The sequence below is a fragment of the Streptopelia decaocto genome (assembly GCF_964273445.1).
Source record: "Streptopelia decaocto genome assembly, chromosome: 23".
In the NCBI taxonomy this organism is placed as follows: domain Eukaryota; kingdom Metazoa; phylum Chordata; class Aves; order Columbiformes; family Columbidae; genus Streptopelia; species Streptopelia decaocto.
Genome location: NC_138678.1, coordinates 910,507 through 931,272, shown reverse-complemented (window position 1 = coordinate 931,272; position 20,766 = coordinate 910,507). Strand labels below are relative to the sequence as shown.

Below are 20,766 nucleotides of genomic sequence, written 5' to 3'. Positions count from 1 at the left end.
AGTGGATTTGCGGAGCTGAGCGTGCCCACTCTCTCTGGAGGTAACGCGGGGAGTGCTGATCGCCTGTTCTTGGGTGATAATCACTGTGCGCAATGAAAACTGGGGAGGTGAATAAATAACCTCTCCCAGCTCTGCTTTGCACCATAAAAGAGACCTTTGAGACGGCAGCGAGGGCTTGCTCTGCGCACCAGGCTCGAGGGGCCCCACCTGCTTAGGCCGAGCCTTGCTGTTAGGCAGCAAACCGTAGCAGGAATGCGCTAAAGAGGAAGACACGGCTCTGCGTGACTCCTGCTGCTCCATCCCGGTGTCCTGGGCAGGTAAAGCTGCAGCAAGATCCTCCCCCACTGCACCTTCAGCAGGAGAAGCTATAGACAGGAATCGCAGACCCTTCTGGCCACAGAAATACCTGCGTCACATCAGCGTGCGTTGTTCTGGGTGAAACACGCTGCTGTAGCGCCCGGGATAACCAGGTGGGAGCAGAACACGTGGAACACGGCACGGTGCTGCCTGGAAATGCGCCTCCCGCTCCGCACCGCGGGGACTGGCCGCGGCTCTCAACGCTCGGCGTTCTCAGCCTGTCAGTGCTAAAGCTCCTGGTTTAAACTGGCTGCTCCGTCTTGTCAGTCCAAGTAATCAAGTGGGTTTGTTTTTAATGTAATGCCTGACAGCTGCTCGGCGTGTTCCTGCCAGAGCGTTTGCTCTTCGTCCTTGGCAAGGCTGGGCTATGGTTAACAGCAAGCTTCTGAGCTCTTAAAAAAAAACAAATACAAATAAATGCCTGTTCGAGGAGCAGAGTCTCTGATGAGCTGCAGACTCTAATGAATAATTGAAGAGGGGTCAGTTTACAGGACTTGCACACGAGGAATGCAGCCGAGTCTGCAGCGCTCGAGCAGCACGACCCATCACAACTGCTCTGTTTTCTTCTCTTCCATTTCCATCCCCCAGTTAACAGAAACCGCCTCAAGCTCTGCCTCCAGAAAGCCTCTTTTACTGGAAAAAAATGGAAATAATCTTTTAGTGTGTGCTGTACCTGGAGGAAACCTGTGTCATCCATCTCCCCATCAGAGCTCCTGAGCAAAGCAAGGGATCCTGGCCGCCTCTCCGGGGGTTGGGGTTGCTGACGTGGGGTTCTGTGTGGACCCAGGAGGACGTGTGAGCGAGCCCAGAGCTCTGCTGGTGCTTCCTGAGCGCTGAGGAGCTGCGGGCTCCCGGCTCTGATTGAGGGTGGTGACACCTCCCTCTGTGCCAGGGACAGCTGACACCCCGGGGGACCCTGAGGAGCTCAGAGAACTTATTCACATTTAATTTTTGAAGGGGTCAGAGTGGGGTGGGATCTCTGGAGGATGCCACCCCAGCAACTGGGAGCTTTGAGCCCCCTTGGCTGGTTTGCTGGGGGGTTCAGTGGCTCAGACACTGATCCAGAGCTGTCCCTTCCATCTCAGAAGCTCCTGCAGCTTTACAAGTCTCAGCTTTATTTGGAAGCAGCAGCCTAGTTTTGACACGAGCAGTGAATTCCTTCCACAGCTCCAGGTGAAGCTGCAATGTATTCCCTCCCTGGTTGCTCTGTGCTGCCTGCCAGGGGCTGGGGACCAGTGGGGAGGATAGTCCCAGCTCTAAGGATTCCTGCTGGGCCCGGAGCCTTTTTCCTCCATCCTTAGGAGAAGCCACTCGCCTGGGGCTGCCTGCAGCGAGGGGAGCAGCGGCATCGCCTCCCAGAAACAGCCGATCTCACTGCACTGATGCTCTGAAGCAAAAAGGGTTTCCCAGTGTGAAATCTCTGCCCTTCCCTCGCTAATCCTGCCGTGCGCAGCCGGGAAATGTCACCCTACAGAATCAGGGCGTTTATCCCTCGCTTGTACTTGCAACCTTGGTCCCAACAAAGCTTCTGGCGTGGCTCTGGCGGTACGGAACAGTATCTTTTTGCGCTCCCGTAAGCGCTCTGAGACGTGGCGGTATTGATTTCCTCGGTGTATTTAACCGGGTGACAGCGCAGGGTGTGACACAGAGGGGAGGCCATGGCTCTGCCACCAGAGCCGGGGGGAAAACCTCCTTAACAGAGCGGATTTTGTGTTTTAGGGGAGCAGGACAAAACACGTTATTCCCAGTGTTCGGGGTGATGGTAATTCCCGTCCGGTGATGTTTGGGAAGGGGATGGGTGGTGATTACGGTGCTGGCCGCAGGGCAGCGTGTCCCTGTGTCACGGCTGTGCTGAGGGGGTGGCCACGCGCTGCATCGGTGTTTTTTACAAGCATTAAATGACAAATTGCGCTTGGCTACGGCGGACGGTCGTCCCGGGGTGCTGGGAAGGCACAGCCCAGGCTGCGTTCCAGACATGGGTTGTTTGCTCTTTTTTCTTTTTAAACTTTGAATAAAATTCAGAACCACCATGAAAACGCGTCACTTCGCTCTCGATGTATCTCGCGTGTGTATCCGTCCTGGAGGGTGGGAGAGAGCTGGGTTATTCCACATACCAAAACACGGCAGATACCAAGAAAAGGCTTTACCGCGTCCTGAGACCACTTTTCATGTGTCTTGCAAGAAGAAAACCGCCAGCAGCATGTGTGCTGTGGGAGGAGTATGGAATTCCTGCGTTCCTGCGATAGGGAATACTTTCCACGTCCCACAATGACTCCGGAGGCAGTAAACACGGCTCCGTGCTCCTTGGGAAGCCTGCGTTCTGTTTTATAATTCAGTTAGAAAGGGTCTCCGTGTCTGTACTGAAAGTATCAAGACTGCCTTGTGCTTCAATAGAGGATATTGATTGAACGCTGGTTCCTGAGAGAATATTCTTAATTTAGAAAAGCCTGGGATGGGGTCTCCTGGTTTTACCATTATGAAAGTTGATCTGAATTTGCTGAGAGCAAACCTTTCCTCCTGCGGGAGGCGAGGCGGTGTCCTTCATGCTTCCTAAATGCAGGCTAATTTGTTCTGGAGAAGCTGCACAATTAAGTCATTCCTTATCTCCTGGCAGTTAAAGGTGTTTTCTCTCTGGCATCTCGTTTCGCTGGGTGCAGAGTCCTGCGGGCGCTTCTCTCGCCGCTGCAGCAGCACTGAGCAGTCACAACGTCTTGGTGGGACTTGGGAAGATGTTCTACCCCGGCTTGTATTTTGAGCCCAAACTGCTCATTTTCAGTTGATCCTGGTCATTTGTGGCTTGTATCTGGAAAGGGTGCAGAGCCTCCAGGAAGCTTCCCTGGTTTGTTGTGGGGGTGCTGAGCCTTCCCACAAAGGTGTTCGTGAGGTGGGTGTTTGTGAAATGGGTTCTTGCTGCTCTTCCCCTCCTGGTTCACAACAGAAACACATTTGGACGTTGAGGATGCTCTGAGTGCCACCTGCTGGAATGTGCTCGGTGGGGACCGGGCAGGGTCCCCTGGGGCTCTCAGCCCCTTGGGGTGACACAGCCTGTGTCACTGCTGCGACCCCAAGGATTTACACCGGCCTGGTTCTCCCTCCTCCAGCAAAAGCTGTTTCTGATTCTTTGATGTCTCATAGGGGTGTGGGCACACCTCTTATCCATCTGCCGCCCGCTTTTATAAAACCCCCCAGAACTGAAATTCTTCTGCCGCTTTTCCTGCTCCGAACGTGGTTGGAAGTGGCCGAGGAGCTCAAGTGAGAGGTTTCGGGTCTTTTCTCCCTGAACTTTTGCAGACGTGGGCATGCATGTGCTAAGCAAAGTAACCCTGTGTTATAAAACGCAGTGAGGCAGCGGCCAGCCCTTCGCTTGGAGCAGACAGCCCTGCAGTGCTGCTGGATCCCTGATGATGCTGGGCTGGGAAAACTAGAGCCCGCAAGGTTTTGTACCTGGAAGGGAGGGCAACTATGGGCTGGGATTGAACCCGTCGGAACATGTGCAAGGGAACAGGACAGAGTCTCCTCTTGGAGAGGTTTTAAAATCTGCTTGAGGTTTCAAATTATTGCTCTTTGTGTTTGTGGTATGCAAGCGAAATGGCTCTGGTGTTTAATCTTTGAATACAACCTTGATACTGCAATAACCACTGAATTAGATGGAGCGAAACTGTTCAATTCTCCCAGGTGTTTGGTTTGGGTTTTTTATGGTGGTGTTTATTTTTGTTTTGAACTTAGCTGAATGAAATCAGTACCATCTCACAAAATGTTCCGCTTGGCCGGACTTCTGTTTTCAACTTCTCTTCTAAGCTGCAGCGAGCGGCAGGGGCCGGGAAACAAAACGTCTCCTGAATAAACAGGGAGAGCAGCACCTGCTCACTCCAACCTTCCTCTTCCTCTCCCGTCCCAGCTCGGTGACCGTAGCACAGGTACACGGTGACCGTAGCACAGGTACACGGTGACATTTCTCAGCTCCCCAGAGGTTCCCCAAACAGTTGCAAACTTCTCGAGAGACATCGCTTGGAGGGCAGGTTTCCTGTGGGGGTAGCTACAGCATCGCCTGCCTTTGCTTTCCTGGAAGTCGGTGGATGGCAGCAAAGCGAGTTAAAATCTGCGGCTGCCGATATGACCTTCTGGTTGCTGTGGGCAGCGCTTCCTCTCACGTCAAAACAGCTCTTTTTTTGAGGCGCAGCTCCCTCCGCTCCGTCCTTGCTCTCCAGACGGGTCCAGCTCCTCCGCGCTGGCTGGTGGGTCCGTTCAGATGCAGGTACCACAAGCCGGAGCCCTTGGCTTTGCAAGGGTGACTCTGTTTGGGGAAGAGCGGTTGTGCTCTGGACAGGTGTCCCAAGAGATCTCTCAGGCTGGGGGTCAAGTCTGGGGGCTCCCAGGAGCATGGGGGTGATCCACCAAAGAAGAGCAGGCAAAAAAGTTCTGGCCAATTCTTTGGTTGCAAATGAGACCAGCCGTCAGCCTTGCCCAAATAAGGCCTTTGCAGGAGGGGAAGCAGCAGCCAGGGAGGTTTCTCTGTTTCTTCCCCTTTTTGAGAACCACCACTTTAAAAAAAATGTTCCAGACAGAGCAGCCTTTGCCTCTCTGCTCCTTACAACAGCAAAACCAGCCTCGCTTCCTCTGCAGAGCTGCAGCGTCTCTTGCTTCCCATTTATTTCAAGCTCCCTCCAGGGACATTATTGCTCTGGAGTAGGTTTTATGAAATAACTTCATGCAAAAGTTCAGGAGTGTGAAGCTTCCAGGCTGGTGAGGGGGCTGCACGACCTACGTGTGGCCGGAGGTTTTCTGCATCCAGAGCTTCCTGGGCAGCAGCTGGAACATCTGCTGGGACGCTCCTCTGGTCCAGCACGGGGACACTGGTCCCGTTTCTGAAGCGTGTTGGTGTGACGGCAGCTGGTCTCTTCAGTTCTTCACACCAACACCTTCCTGCTTGTGAAACCTGGTCCCTCCCTCCCCGATGCCGTTCCCAGTGCTCGCTGGGATGTAAATGGATCCCGGCAGGGGGCAAATGCAGACCCTGGTTATTCAAGTGTCCAGTTTTATTGATGCTGGGACTTAAAATCATAGAACCACGGGATCATTTTGGTTGGAAAAGCCCTTCAAGCTCATTGAGTCCACCCGTTCCCCACCCCTGTCCCTGCCCCATGTCCTGAGAACCTCATGTCCGTCTGTCCAACCCTCCAGGATGGTGACTCCAGCACTGCCCTGGGCAGCCTGTTCCAATGCCCCACAGCCCTTTGGGCAAGAAACTGTTCCTAAATCCAACCTCAACCTCCCCTGGTGCAACTTGAAGCTCCAGCTTCTGTATTTCTCTGCTGTAGACTTGTTGGGAGATCCCTTGTGCCTCCTGCCACCGAGGAGGGAGCGATTTCCCCTGGGAAAGAGGCTCCAGGAGCAGGAAGGAGCATTCGGGATGCTCTGCATGGACACGGCTGCGGCCCGGCAGCCGTTTAACGCAGCAGCACTAAGCAACAGCTGCACAAGTTGCGTGGAGCTGGAAAGAAGTTCAGCGTGAAGCGTGACTTTTCTTTAAGATACAGAGAGGGGACAGTTAAAGGGGTTCTGTAAAACAGCAAAGGACTTTGCAGTGACACCGGTCACACAGCTGGGTAACTTTTGAAACCTTCCAGGGCATCTGTTTTGCATAGATGAAACACAGATGGCCTCTTGACGGGAACCGGGAGGGAGCACGTGGCTCACTCTTTTCCTTGCAAACACAGAAATTGGGAGAGAACTGATTCAGAGCCACAGGGCTCAAAACTTTGTTCCCCCTCCGCTCTGCCACGGGGAAGAAAACTGCACAGGCTCGTGGTTGCTTGTTGCTGCCTCGCGTAGGGACTGAAATTGCTCTTTGTGTGGCTGTTTTCCTCTCTGTGCCACGGGGGACGATACTGATCCTCTTGAAAAGCCTGCTGAGATCTGCTGATGGACAGAGCCATGCCTAAGCGCCCGTAAAGCCACCCAGTGTTTTCATTCGGCTGCCGGTATTGTGCAGCCATCGCCACACAATGCAATTTCCCCGTACGAAACCGCAGCTTCCTTTCAGCAAAAAACTCCCAAAATACATCCCAGTGACGTAACTACTACACTGGGGGTTCTCGTGCGGCTCTGGGTGCTGCAGGGCGCTCCGGCTCCGAAGCCAGTTGGCAAAGAATGGGAGAATAAGAGGCTAAAGCTTTGGAGATGCTGAGGCTCCTCTTTCGCAGCAAGCCCAGGATCCGGGAGGCAAGTGTCTGATCATATCTGCTCTGCATACAGCGCTGTGCTCTGTTCTGCAGGACACAAGCTGGGGAAAAGCCTGACTTTAGAGAGCCAGACTTTATCTAGTCGAAATTAAGGACTTGTCTTTCGGAAAAAGGCTTTTCTGGTGGTAAAACTGCTTTCTTAGAAGTGTCTTTCCTAGGTGCTGCCAGAATTGGGGAGTGTTTTGAGACCAGAGCATGTGTTGAAGCAACAGAAATTAAAACAGCTTCTGGTTAGTTGTTGATGAATAGGAAGCGAAATGCCAAAAGCGTAATCTGTTTCGAGCTCTTGCAGGTTTTTTTTTCTCCTTGCATTTAGATGTGACTGTCTCAACCCAAGTGACAAAACGCGAGCAAAAACAAACCTGTCTCTTGGCTTCTGGCTTGTAAAATCCTTCCTCAAAAAAGGGGAAAGTAGGAGAGAGGGCTTGTATTTTGAACTCGGTGTTGGAAAAACCCCGAACGTACGTCCCCAGCCCCTGATCTAGGATGACTAAGCCATCCGTGCGGTTCGAAGGCGGCGTTGGGAAGTTCAGAAGAACTTGTCTCCTCCTCTGACTCGAGCGACCTCCTCAGCTCTGACACGGCTGGGGGCATCCTTTTGTTTTCCAGGACCAGCAAATAATTCGCGATGGTGCAAGAATCTGTTTAAAAGGGCTGTGGGTGTCAGGAGGTGGCTGGTAGGATGGACCCGCAGAGACATCTGTGCTTGTGGGACAGAAATCAATCGCTCCCCGTCCACCGCAGGGTTTGGAGCCGCGGTGCTCGCCAGTCGCAGCCCCGAAGGAGCTGGTTTTCCTTGTGGGTTTTTTTTTGACGGCTTTTGGGCACTCAGGGTTTAGTTGTCGCTCTGGTAGATGTGTCACCCACGGTGGTGGGACGAGGGACCATGGAGACATTGGCTGCTCGGGCAGCGCGATGGAGGGAGGAAGGGGAAGAGGTGACTGCACGGGCCCCCTGCGATCTGATTCAGTCCTTCCGGAGCTGAAAATCGGTTAATTCTGAGCTCTAATCTCACTGGTTTCATGCAGCTCCTCCCTCCCCTCCAGGCTTGCTTTTAGTTCTCTCGACTCTCCATAGCTCCTGTCCTGCTTTCAGGTTGTTTCACCTCAAGTTGTGCCCGTGTTGATGTTCGTGGCACCGACCGGCCCTGCCAGCACTGTGGGCTCCATCGGGTGACGGGCTGCTCGAAGAGAAAGGAGAAGCTACAGCTCGAGTGTCTCTTAGATCCCTTCTGTCTGCAGAAACAGGGGTTTTATCTCATCCACAGCCAAAGGCTTGAACCTCTCAGAGGAAATGCTTCAAATCTGATTTGATTTCTTTAGGGGGTGATTTTTCTATTTAAACTTAGCTTGTTAGCTAAAAAACAGGTGAAAGAGCACCTAGATGTGGCAGCAAATCTGTGTGTGTTCATTAAAATACAGCAGGCTTGGGGAATGACCTTGCAAAACCTTCCTGACCTTGCAAAAAATTACTTCTTCCCTTAAAGTCTGAGTTTTTGGGGGAGAAGGAGCTGTATTGTAGCTGAGCAGCAGTTCTTTTCTGAGCTGCCTTTAAGTGCTTCTGCATCTGTCTCTGTAAGAGTTCACAGAATTGCACCTGGGCCCAGAGGCAGCACAAACTGACACTTCTGCGGCTTGGGGACCTGCAGAGTGGCCCTGCCCTGCCCTCCAGGGCTGTGTGAGCTGTGGGATTGGAATCTGTTCATCCTGATTGCTTTAGAAACGCTGAGCGTGCCCCCGGAGAGAAGGCCGTGGGGATGCCAAGGCTCCCTGCAGACCCAGGACACCACCACCACCGCTCCTGGAGTTTGTCCAGGTGTAGCCGAGAGTAAAAATCTGACCTAGACATTCATCAACCTGCCAGAAATGTATTCTGTCTCGTTAGCGGTGGTGCTGTGATTGCTGGGAACGTGTGTAACCGAGTGCTGGCACCGTGGCCTCGAGCAGCCGCTGGCTCCAACCGCTCTCCTGGAGCCACCAGCACAACTGGGAACCGCGTCCCGAGGAGCGATGGCTGGCGGGACGTCACCGCCGACAGCCAACAGCTCGCCTGGTCTTGCTGGACAAGTTTGTTGGGAAAACTTCAGTGGAGTGTCACAGCCCCTCTGTGCTGACGCTCTTTTATTGTCCCGCAGGCAAAATCAGAGATCACTTGGATAGAGAAAGACCTCGTGGACTCAGCAGACAAGGTAAGAGAGCCTGCTGCACGTAGAGTTGTAGAATCATTTTGGTTGGAAAAGACCCTGAAGGTCATTGAGTCCAACCATTCCCCACCCCCGGCACTGCCCCATGTCCTGAGAACCTCATGTCCGTCTGTCCAGCCTTCCAGGGCTGGTGACTCCAGCACTGCCCTGGGCACCCTGTTCCAGTCCCTGATGTGCATCTCAGACTCGTGCATTTAATTTGCGCTTTGTTCCATGACGTGTTGTCCCACATACATGAAGGTGTAAGTGGTGCTCGCGAGAACCTCTCGCAAACCAAGCCCTCTCGCAGCACGGCCCTACCAGCCCATCTCGGCTAATACAGAAAACAGCAATTACTCACTTGCTCACATGACATCCTGGACTTGACTTCATCCTCCTCCTCCTTCCTCCCCACACCAAACCCCTTTCCGTGCTGTCATTTCTGTCTCCTGTGGCTTTGTGATCTTGTCAGCTTGCTGGGGCGGGCGCTCCCGCGTTTTAATTGCGTGGACGTACAGTGGGGATTTTTGATTGCTTTTCTGAGGCTCTTCTCCCCGTGCTGATAACAAAACATGCAAAATGCTCTTGGCTGGGACAAGGTTTATCAGATATGACCAGGCCCACGCAGAGAGCTGGCTGCAGCTCCTGCACGGCTTCACCGAGCAGCCTGAAAACTTCCTTGGGAGCGGTGATGCTCATCTTTGGGCTGCACATTGTGGACACGGTTTCCACTTCACCGGGACTGTGGCAGAATGAAGGAGACGTCAGTGAGACCCGGTTTGTGCTCAGCAGCTGCACTGGGCTATTCGTGCTGGCATCTGCTCCCAGCTCCTTTGCTTTGGACCTCTTGAGGTTCCTCTGCAGAGCTGGGACCAGCTGCCTTGCTGGTGTTAAGTCATTTGTTTCTTTCATTATCGGTTCTCAAAGAGCACAGAATGAGGGTGGAGGAGGCCAGACAGTCATAAGTCGTCTCTCTGGGTCCAAACCAAGATCTTCTTTTCATGCTCTATGCTCTGGAGAAATTCAGAAATCAGTGCTGACAAGGGGTTATTTCTAATTGCGAAGGTGCGTGGGTGTCTTTTTACTCATTTCAAGGGGTTTCTTTCTTACCCGCAGTCTCTGGGGTCGCTGCAGAAAACATCTGTCTGTCCTGACCCCATGGGGAGGTGAAAGGGGAACAGGTTTGCAGGGGGAAGGGGGCAAAACAAGTGATCTGAGTATCTCTGTCCTGGCAATAAATCCGAGCAGTGGGTTCGGAAGCTGCTTCAGAAACGCCCTTAAAAACACCTCACATGGGTGGCTCGGGATAACTCCATGGCAAGGACTCTTGTGCGGCATGAAGCAAACGAAGGACTAGATACAAATCCTGGTGATACCAGGGGATGTGCCCATGGGATGGATGTACCCTGAACCCCATCACGGGTGCTCCATCATCCCTGTGTCAGTGTGAGAGCAGAGATGTGCAGCTTTCTCGGGCAGTGTCAGACGTCTGTGTGGGCTTTAATGAGTTTATCTCTTCCTTTTTGAAGAGTAAGTGGCTTCTCAGAATATCCTTCATTGTGGAAATACCCCCAAACCTCACAGCCGGGCATGAGATTCATGCAGCACTGGATGGAAATCACTTTAACTACACCACAGAATCACAGAATATCAGGGGTTGGAAGGGACCTGGAAAGCTCATCCAGTGCAATCCCCCCATGGAGCAGGAACACCCAGATGAGGTTACACAGGAAGGTGTCCAGGCGGGTTGGAATGTCTGCACAGAAGGAGACTCCACAACCCCCCTGGGCAGCCTGGGCCAGGCTCTGCCACCCTCACCCCCAACAAGTTTCTTCTCATATTCAAGTGGAACCTCCTGTGTTCCAGTTTGCACCCATTGCCCCTTGTCCTGTCACTGGTTGTCACCCAGAAGAGCCTGGCTCCATCCTCCTGACACTCCCCCTTTCCATATTGATCCCCATGAATGAGTCCCCCCTCAGTCTCCTCTTGTCCAGCTCCAGAGCCCCAGCTCCCTCAGCCTTTCCTCACACGGGAGATGCTCCACTCCCTCCAGAATCTTGGTGGCTGCGCTGGACTCTCTCCAGCAGTTCCCTGTCCTGCTGGAACTGTTTTCTGTCACCATCTTGCCTGAACCAGGGAACCCAAAACCCCAAATATGAACAAGGAGCTGTGAGACTTGTTTTTTTTTTTAAAAAGCAAAACCAAAAAAAACAAGCCCCAACCACAAGCGCTGTTGCTGGGGAGTGGGAGTGTGAACCTGCCTCCGTGCGACCGAGTGGCTCGTCCGCACTGCGCATCTGCCAGCAGGGCTGCAACCACCTGTGTCTCCTGCACCCGCCAACCTCGCGGCACCGCGGGCGCCTCCCCGCTCGCTCACGGGGGGTCGGTGCCGGTTACCGGGGCTGTGCCATGTTGATCGGGATGGGAGAATGGACAAGGACCCGAAACTTCCTCGCATCTGCGCGTTCCTGGCGCTCTGGCTGCAGAGGAAGCAGCGAGCCAAGCCCTGCAGCCTGCCCGCACCCAGCGCGCTCGCCAGCCCGGTCAGTACCGCTCACTTTGCTTCGCTTCGTGCCGCCCGCTGCCCATCCAGGCTGCGCATGGATGCTTGGAAAAGCCTGGTTTGCTTTTGCTTTTCTGCCTTCTGGCATAGTTCGCTTCATGGCACCGTTGGAAGGGACTGATCTCGGTGCAAGCGAAGGCTGTTTGTGCCCCAGCTCAGCGGCACGCGGGTGTTTTAGTACAACTTGTTGTGGTTGTGCCGCTGAACAGGCTGGAGGAGCTGGTCAACTGAATCCTCAGGGTTGAATTTACACATTACTGGCTCAGCCCACGGGAGGAAACATCCCTCGTGTCAGCAAGATGCCAAATGGCATCTCAGAGCTTTTCTCAGCTATCAATAATGTGTCGGCTGATGGCGTTTTGGTCTGGGTGGGGTGTGTGTTCGCTGGTGTGGTGTGTTCAGGCCGCGTATGCAAATCTCTGCCTGCCCTGAGGTGCAGCCTGGGCTGCCGAAACCGCTCGCAGTTAAACACCCTGGGTCTTGCCCTTGGCCAAGGTGAAGAATTCCCACAGCTGTGAAAATGCGTCGCCCCGCAGCTCCTGGAGCGCGGTGGTAGGGACGGGTCCCACCTTGGAGGTGTGGTGGATACAGGAGTTAATGTTAAATATTCCTCTCGGCTTAGGTGTGGGATGCTACAGAGCGAAATATGCAGGTTGTACATATGCTGATGCTCTGTAGACCTGGTTTCTAGTGTTTTCATGAAGATGAGGGGTAGGGAAACAAGGCCACAACCTCCAGGGTCTCACCCTGAGAGCTGAACGACGTGGCAGGACGAGCAGGAGGAGAATTCCTGGCTGGAAGTGGGAAGCTGTTCCCAACCAACATCTCTGTGCCAGGGACTAAAGCCTCCAAATGAAACCAGAAGCATAAGGTGGCTGCTTTAAGCTGGGAGATCACACAGAAGGTGGAAACTTGTTGTTACAGAGATGATAAGATCTTACTTGTCTGTGATCACCGAGGACGCGGGGGAGCTCGTGCTCGGGCTGTCCGTGCTGAACCGCTGCGAGCGGGGCTTCTCTGCCGAATTGTAGCATCTGAACAATGCGGGATCTTGAGAAAACGAAACTATGGCCTTGGAAACAAAGTCCCATCCTAATCTAGAGAGCAGCCGAGCAGGAGAGCGGGCAGGGAAGGGTGCTGGGTGCAGGTACAACCACATCCGCGGGTGCTCGGCAGGGCCGCCGGCCCCGATAAGGTGCTGGGAGGGTGGGGAGCGAGGAGCCTGAAACCTGGTTCCTGTTGTTTTTGAAAAGCTGCTTTAATGAGGTGGGTCCCAGACCCACGGAAGAGTTTTAGAAAACAAAGCATAACTTTGTTTCCCCTCATCTCTGCAAAGAGTAAAACTAAATTCTTGCCTTGATGGCAAAATCTGCCTTCGGGTCAGAGCAGCTGAGTTTAGTCCCCTTTGGGACATAACCACTGGCCTTCACGTCCAAGCTGCAACCAGATACATCTGACGCTTGATAACGTGGGACTGAAGTGCTAAGAAGCCCAGACTTGCCCTTGCACGATGTGCAGCTCCCAGGATTTCTGGCCGCAGTGTGATTTGTGGCTGTAGAATTGGGACGCTGAGTGGAACCTCCGCCCTGGTCAGCCGGGAGAAGGGCTGGAACGGGTCAAGTTCACAGGAAACCCAAGTACAGTTACATTGGCTCAGTATGGTCAAGAGACACAGAGGGAAAGGCACAGCTGGACAACTAGTAGGATAACAAAAATCTCTTTATATTGGGGATGGAAATAGCAGCAGAATGTGTTTCTGTTGAGCTGAACCCTGAGCTTTCTGCCCCAGAGGTCTGGACAGTTTGCTGGGGTAGGTTTCAGCATCACCTCGGGGTCTGTGGCTGTTCTGCGCTGGCTTAGCTTCGTTGGTGAGTTTATTCTCGATACTGCTGACTACATCTCTTTTTCCTCTTTATTTTTTTAAATAAAATAATGTGTTTTAAACAAAACATGTGCCAGAGACCTTGGCTTCCCCTCAATCTTCTTGAAGGCTCGAGTCTGTTGAAGCATCATCTGTATGTGCTGAAGATGCACTAAGGCTTATGCCGCGGAGTTGCTCAGATTGCTGAGCAGATGGGCTCCAACATGTCTGATTTTTACCAGCCCTGGCCATGTTTTGACAACAGTGCCGTATTTTTGTGTTGTGGGATTTTTAGTGGCATAAACACTCCTGGGTTTGCCACCGGTGCCTCAAAAAGGATGGTGCTTTTCAAGGCCTCTTCTGAAACGCAGTTCAAAGCAGCGCAGCACCTGCGGTGCGAGGAGCTGAGCGTTCGGGGAGGGCGCAGGATGTTTAACAGGGCTGCTGGTGCAAACCTCCCGGCGACTTATTTATTCCAGATGTTGCAGCCAGGAGACACCTGTGACAAGCGCCAGCTTTTATAGTTCTGTCAGACGTGGTTCCTGTGAGTCTGTAGCTCCAGTCCTTGTTCCTTAATCTGCTAAGGCTTCCCCTTCCTCAGGAGGGTGCTCCCAGTCAACTCTGTCCCCTCTTTTTCAGGGCGAAGGGGTTGTGAAAGAAATCAACATCACGCACCATGTGAAGGAAGGCTCCGAGAAAGCCGATCCTTCGCAGTTTGAGCTCCTGAAGGTGCTGGGACAGGGCTCTTTCGGCAAGGTGAGCTCACTTCTTCCTCTGTGTCATACCAGATAAGAGATTTTGTTGACAAAAGGGACTGTCCCCAATGAAACCACTTCCCTGATTCCCACCAGATCGTGAGAATCTGACTGATGAGCCCATTTAGCAAATGGTTGCTTCAAACTTGGACGGCAAGGTGCCTTCTCCTAAGGGCCAGCCTGTGCATCCAAAGCTCCCCTGTAATTCTTTCTTCAGACGATGTTTTTTCTTGTGAAAGCAGCCGTCACGCAGGGCAGAGCGACCTCCTGCAGCTCCAGCTGTCAGTGGAATTGAGGACTTGGAGGACTCGGCCACGTTCCTCTCTTCTCAGAGAGCTCTGGTTTTGTCCCCTGTTTACGGTCCAGTTTCCCTTCTGTGAAAGGGGAAGGAAATAGCCTTAACTCTTATCTGTTTCAATGTGTAAATAATCCAGGTCTCTTACAGACCATCTGCTCACACATTAAGTTTGTGTCAATCAGTTACCAGCGCTAACAGTGGGGGCTTGTACAGGACTGTGTGCTGTGACCTGAGCAGATGCAGCAGTGCTTTTATGCAAAAGAAAGGTTGTGTGTTTTTGAAGCTGCCTGGGACATCAGGGAAGGGTAAAAATCCAGAGAGGATGCAGGACCTGGACAGTACGGGGTTGATCTGGCTGTCAAACCAGCAAGTCTCCAGGAGGTTTTGTGGTGTCCTGAAGTGTCGGTGCTTCAAATCCCAGCTCTGGGCATCAACCACAGCCCCATGGGAACTGCGGGAGTGAGCAAGAGCTGTGGGAGGTGGGAGATGAGGATGTAAAAGGGAGATGCAGTGTAAAAGCCCGAGTGCTGAAATGGTTGGAGATGGGAGGCGAGAGGACTCTACATGCAGCACCTTCCTGAAAACCCCACGGGTTTCACATGCGGAGCTTGAGGGACATCTCACCAGCCCTGCGGCCAGCTGCTCTGGGGGCTACCTGAGCTTTGCTGCTTCGGGAGCCATCCAGCTCCTGCTGATGTCTGGTGCTTGGCTAATGCGGTGTTCTTCTGCCTCAGGTTTTCCTGGTGAGAAAAATAACACCGCCAGACAGCAACCACCTCTATGCCATGAAGGTGCTCAAGAAGGCGACGCTGAAAGGTAGGAGACTCTTACTGTGACGCTTTTGTCCTTCGTGTCTTAAAGAGCATTGGGGAGATGTCACAGCAGCCACTTCTGGGTGAAAGAGAAGTACCTTATCTCAACCAACAGCCTCCTTTTCTGTCCATCTGTAAAAAACCCTGTTGCCGTGCTGGAGGTGGGAAAGTTCTGGCTCGAGCTGCCTGGTACTAAAGGGCTTTAGGCTGGTACTGGGGTGCCCTGTGTCTTCTTCAGCATCTGAGCTGTTCCTCTCTCTTCCCACAGTGCGTGATCGAGTAAGGACAAAGATAGAAAGGGACATCCTGGCTGATGTAAACCATCCCTTTGTGGTGAAACTCCACTACGGTGAGTGTGGAGCCAGTTGGGACGCTGGGAGAGGGGCTGCAGGCTCGCACAGACACTGGCTGCTTTTAAACACAATAAAGATGCTACTACAGGCACAGCTGCTGTGAGCAGGTTGATGAGCACGAGGCATCCGGCTGCTTGGAGGATGCTGAGAGACTCTCATGGTCCTTAACAGGCTTCTGGAGAGTCCTGAGGTGGAGAAGAGGCCTGATCAGTCCGTATCCCTCAGTGGCTGCGCTGCTCCGGAGCTTTCACAATCCCCTTAGCACAAATCCTTCCCTGGAAAGGTCTTTGGTCCCATGCCCTACTGCATGGGGAACAGAGCATAGACTGGGAGAGAAGGTTTAAACATCAAATCCTTGGGATTAAAACATTAAATCAGGAGAAACTGAGAAAGCGGAGTTAACTAGTGAAGGCAGAGTTTGGCAGGATCGATGCTCTGACTCTGAGGAAGGTGAGGACAGCTTCTGTCCCTCTGAAGTGCCCAGTGCCTCTCTGGGGAACAGCCCCTTCCTACAGCATCGCTGGCTGAAAGGGAACCAGCCTCCGTGAAATGGGGGTTTTCTGCAGCACCAGAGTGCTCGAGTGAGCTCCCGTTTCAACATCATGGGCAGGAAATCTCATTCACCCCAAAGAATTAGTCCTGTGTTTAACCTAGTAACCACGCAGGGCATCTGCACAACCAAAGCCGTTGGGATTTAAGTGATTAATTTAACACGGTGGAGCTTTCCCTCAGCAGAGGGGTCTGATGGCTGCGCCGGCTTGTGTTTCAGCATTCCAGACGGAGGGGAAGCTGTATCTCATCCTGGATTTCCTCAGAGGAGGTGACCTTTTCACTCGCCTTTCCAAAGAGGTGGGTGTGCTCTGGCATCTCGGTGGGTTGTGTCACCTCGCTGGGACAGAGTGAGGATGGGTAACAAGACGTTGTGCCAGGGGAAGACAACTGAGAACGTAACCTGGTGAATGTAAATGAAGAGTTTTCAAAAAAACCCACCTGCTGCTTAGCAGCCTGGTTTGGTTTTTGGTGTTGATGTTCAGGATGGTGGGTGAAGGCAGTGAAACTCGCGTGGAGCAATGTGGATATGAAAGGTCCTGCGTGGGTGCAGTGGAGGTGGTCACTGCTGGCGTTGTGACCCTGCCTGTCCCCTTCCTCCAGGTCATGTTCACCGAGGAGGACGTGAAGTTCTACCTGGCAGAGCTGGCTCTGGGGCTCGACCATTTGCACAGCCTGGGAATCATCTACCGGGATCTCAAACCAGAGAAGTACGTGCGGCACGGCTGCGGTGGGGAGCGGAGTCCTCCATCAGTCCCGAGCCTGTGGCCAGCAAATGCTGTCATCTTCTGGCACAAAACCGAAGCCAAACGATGCCCCTGGGCCAGCCAGCTGGACAGTGGCAGTGCCAATGTCACGGCTCTCGCTCCTCAGATCAGCAGTTATGGCCAGGAGCGCTGTGGAGGCAGCATTAATCCCTGGCAGTCTCCAGGCTCCAGCTTTAAGCAATCAAGAGCCTTGGGAGGGAAAAGACACCAGGCTGGGTCTCTGCAGACATGTACCCGCTGCAGGAGTTGGTTATTGTTACCTGGAGATCAAAGGTGGTGTAACCTGGGTGGGTCGTTCATTCAGTGTGAAGTTGAGGGTGTAAAGAGAAGGGAGCTGCTCCGTGTCCTGCTCATGTCTCGGTGATGGAGCTTAAAGCGCTGGGGGAAGGGACAGGAAACTTTTTCCTCTGGGAGATCTCGGACCAGCCTCTGCTGCGTGTGCTTCTCACCAGCTCTGACTGCAGACAGTAACTTCTTGTCTTTTTCATTCATGCTGTAGCATCCTCTTGGACGAAGAAGGGCACATCAAACTCACAGGTAAGACCCTCCACAAGAACCTTGTGCTCCAGCAAGCTCAGTTCTTGAAATACAGAGCTTCCCTTAGGCCTGCGTGATGGCTCAGAGCACGTGGGCGCCTGATGACAGCTTTTCTCTTCTGTAGATTTTGGCTTGAGCAAGGAGGCTATAGACCACGAGAAGAAAGCCTATTCCTTCTGCGGGACGGTGGAGTACATGGCGCCAGAGGTGGTGAATCGCCAGGGCCACTCGCACAGTGCAGACTGGTGGTCCTACGGGGTGTTAATGGTGCGTACCTGGTGCCCAGCTGGGACCTGGCTCAGCAGCTGCTGCCGCGGCAGCTCTGAAACCCCCTGGAGTGATTCTGTGTGTCCAGCAGACGCGCTGAGCTGGGGGTGTTCTCCGAGCTCCCCGGAAGGGCTGTGTCCAGAAGCGCAGCCTGCATGGCATGTTCCAGGGCTGGCAGAGCCCCTGCGGCCTGGGGGTGTCCGGGGTGTCCGTGCAGAGCTGGTGCCACCATCTGGTGGTTGCTGGATCCAAGGGATCTGCAGGTGCTGCCTCAAATATGTTCCCATTGCAGACCTTGTGAACCAAGCTCACTCTGAGAAAACATGATGTCTGCAATCTGTTTTTAGAGCTCGGCTTTTGATCCCTTGCGAGCTTTTCGCCAGCTTTGGAGAGCTCCCGGGTGAAGGTGCAGTGGGATCTGTGCAACCTTCAGACTTGCTGAGATGTGACCTCCCCTTCTTCTCTTTCTCTCCCAGTTTGAAATGCTGACCGGCTCGCTGCCCTTCCAGGGGAAGGATCGTAAGGAGACGATGACCCTCATCCTCAAGTGAGAGCACAAGTGTGATGGGAGCGGCTGAGGGACATGGGGGGTCACCTGGAGAACAGGAGCTGAGGGGAGACCTTCTGATCTCTGAACTGCCCGAAAGGAGCTTGGAGCCAGGGGGGGTCGGGCTCTGCTCCCCAGGAACAAGCGCCAGGAGCAGAGGAAACGGCCTCAAGTTGCGCCAGGGGAGGTTGAGGTTGGATTTAGGAACAATTTCTTCCCCAAAGGGCTGTGGGGCATTGGAACAGGCTGCCCAGGGCAGTGCTGGAGTCACCATCCCTGGAGGGTTGGACAGACAGACATGAGGTTCTCAGGACATGGGGCAGGGACAAGGGTGGGGAATGGTTGGACTCGGTGATCCTGAGGGTCTTTCCCAAGCAAAATGATTGAGGAGTTTCTCTTTCATGTATGTATAGGAGATGAGCTTCTGCTCTTTCTCTGAGCGTGTTGCAATTTGGGGGTTCTTGCAATTTAATGGCATTATTTGGCAAGCAGTTTTGTCCCAACAGTTAGTTTGAAGGGTGCAGTGTAAATGCCAAACAGATGACTGTACTTTCGGGCGTGGAGGTGCTGCAGTCAGCTTGTGGGTTGACTTCTTTAAACCTGCAACCGATTGCCTAACTTCCTCTGCAGAGCGAAGCTGGGCATGCCGCAGTTCCTGAGCTCTGAAGCACAGAGCCTCCTGCGAGCCCTTTTCAAAAGGAATCCAGCCAACCGATTAGGTAAGACATTTTTTTTGGTTTCTGAGTACACCTGATGCTGTATCGGGGCCTCTCACATCCTCGTGGGTCAGCAGCATGTTCACACTTGTGCTCGGTTAATGGGTTCCCTGTAATACCCTGTGTTGCGTACGCTGGAGTAACCTTTGCTTTGTTGACGGTCCCGATTTAATGCAACACGTTCCACGGGTGCATCTTTCAGGTTCTGGGCCAGATGGGGCAGAAGAGATCAAGCGCCATCCTTTCTACTCGACCATTGACTGGAATGTGAGTATCAGAACTATCAGATCAAACTTTGACACCGCTCACGCCAGTCGGTTCTGCCGGCTGCAGTAACACCGCAGCCAGCTGCCCGTCCTTGTTTCCAGGAATCCTTCCCAAATCTAAAATTCTGTCATGGGAATAACTGTTTTCCACCTGAGTTGCCTGTGTCCTCACCTCGGTTTGAATTGACTCATCTCTCAGCAGTGAGGTGCAGGTTTTAACTGGGGTTCGGCACCACAAGGATTGTCTTGCAAAAAGGGGGGAGGAATCGGGGAAGTGTTTCTGGCAAGGAAATACTTTGTTTTGTACAGAGAAGCAGGATGGCAGCTGAACTGGCATTTCCCAGTTGCTTCTGGTGAACTCCCTGTTTTACCACATAAATCTGTTTCTTCCCCGTTTTCCCTTACTGGGTAAGGGATTGTGGAGATCAGAGTTCTAATGCTTTCGAGGCACCCAGCAAACTGCCAGACTGATCCTCCAGCAGTGCTGGGAGAGCTTATTTCACAGAATCACAGCATCCCAGAATGTGAGGGGTTGGAAGGGCCCTGGAGAGCTCATCCAGTGCAATCCCCCCATGGAGCAGGAACACCCAGATGAGGTTACACAGGAAGGTGTCCAGGCGGGTTGGAATGTCTGCAGAGAGGGAGACTCCACAACCCCCTGGGCAGCCTGGGCCAGGCTCTGCCACCCTCACCCCCAACAAGTTTCTTCTCATATCCAAGTGGAACCTCCTGTGTTCCAGTTTGCACCCATTGCCCCTTGTCCTGTCACTGGTTGTCACCAGAAGAGCCTGGCTCCATCCTCCTGACACTCCCCCTTTCCATATTGATCCCCATGAATGAGTCCCCCCTCAGTCTCCTCTTGTCCAGCTCCAGAGCCCCAGCTCCCTCAGCCTTTCCTCACACGGGAGATGCTCCACTCCCTCCAGCATCTTGGTGGCTGCGCTGGACTCTCTCCAGCAGTTCCCTGTCCTGCTGGAACTGAGGGGCCACAACTGGACACAAGATTCCAGGTGTGGTCTCCCCAGGGCAGAGCAGAGGGGCAGGAGAACCTCTCTGACCTACTGACCACCAATTGTTGCTTCAAGAAGCAATTTTAAAAGGCTGCTTGTGGGAGTGCTGGGATACAAATGTCATCCTGGGGCATCTCCTCAGGCTGTCCCTGGGGAGATACGTGTCAGCAAAGCCCCAACGGGGATCAGGAGGAGGTGGAAGAGCCTGGCGAGGTAAATTCTTCAGGGATGCTGCTGCTGGATGGGGCCAACCTACACAGAGAACTGTTTTTTGTTCTTGATTTAATATATGGGAGAACTTGTATTTCTCCACAAACTGCCTCAAAAGCACCCCACTAGCCATGAAGTCTTCCCTCAGACTGCTGAGCTGTAGGTAAATGCTGTCACAGAGCTGTTTGTAATGTCACCAAACCTCTCCTTGGCCTCTCGTTCCTTGCGAAGCCTTTGCGCCTTCCGAGCGTGTATGAGAGCGTTGATCTGCCCGAGCACTTTGGAGCTGCCTTTGTTTTGCAGAAGCTGTACCGCAGGGAAATCAAACCGCCCTTCAAGCCAGCCGTAGGCCAGCCGGATGACACCTTTTATTTTGACACAGAATTTACGTCGCGTACACCGAAAGGTTGGTACGGATTCACGCAAAGCCCAAGTTCCCTGTGTGGACTGATAGCTGGACGGCTTCCCGCTGGT

At 53.2% G+C, this 20,766-nt stretch overlaps 1 protein-coding gene across 3 annotated transcripts in view; it reads left to right on the top strand.

Annotated features, from left to right (window-relative positions):
* Window positions 1-20,766, top strand: part of RPS6KA1 (ribosomal protein S6 kinase A1) — a 36,934-nt gene that overhangs the window by 9,804 nt on the left and 6,364 nt on the right. Inside the window, exons 1-13 of one of the 3 annotated variants that reach the window (XM_082071254.1) lie at window positions 6,449-6,579; window positions 8,734-8,787; window positions 13,845-13,961; window positions 14,993-15,074; window positions 15,339-15,419; window positions 16,193-16,272; window positions 16,576-16,682; window positions 17,239-17,276; window positions 17,401-17,543; window positions 18,020-18,090; window positions 18,721-18,809; window positions 19,009-19,073; window positions 20,596-20,698. In XM_082071254.1, the coding sequence (XP_081927380.1) occupies window positions 6,538-6,579; window positions 8,734-8,787; window positions 13,845-13,961; window positions 14,993-15,074; window positions 15,339-15,419; window positions 16,193-16,272; window positions 16,576-16,682; window positions 17,239-17,276; window positions 17,401-17,543; window positions 18,020-18,090; window positions 18,721-18,809; window positions 19,009-19,073; window positions 20,596-20,698 (1,072 nt within the window). In that variant the 5' untranslated portion in view covers window positions 6,449-6,537. Of the gene's footprint in view, window positions 1-6,448; window positions 6,580-8,733; window positions 8,788-11,119; window positions 11,325-13,844; window positions 13,962-14,992; window positions 15,075-15,338; window positions 15,420-16,192; window positions 16,273-16,575; window positions 16,683-17,238; window positions 17,277-17,400; window positions 17,544-18,019; window positions 18,091-18,720; window positions 18,810-19,008; window positions 19,074-20,595; window positions 20,699-20,766 lie in introns of those variants that run through there. The other 2 variants (XM_082071255.1, XM_082071253.1) reach the window with 2 other exon arrangements.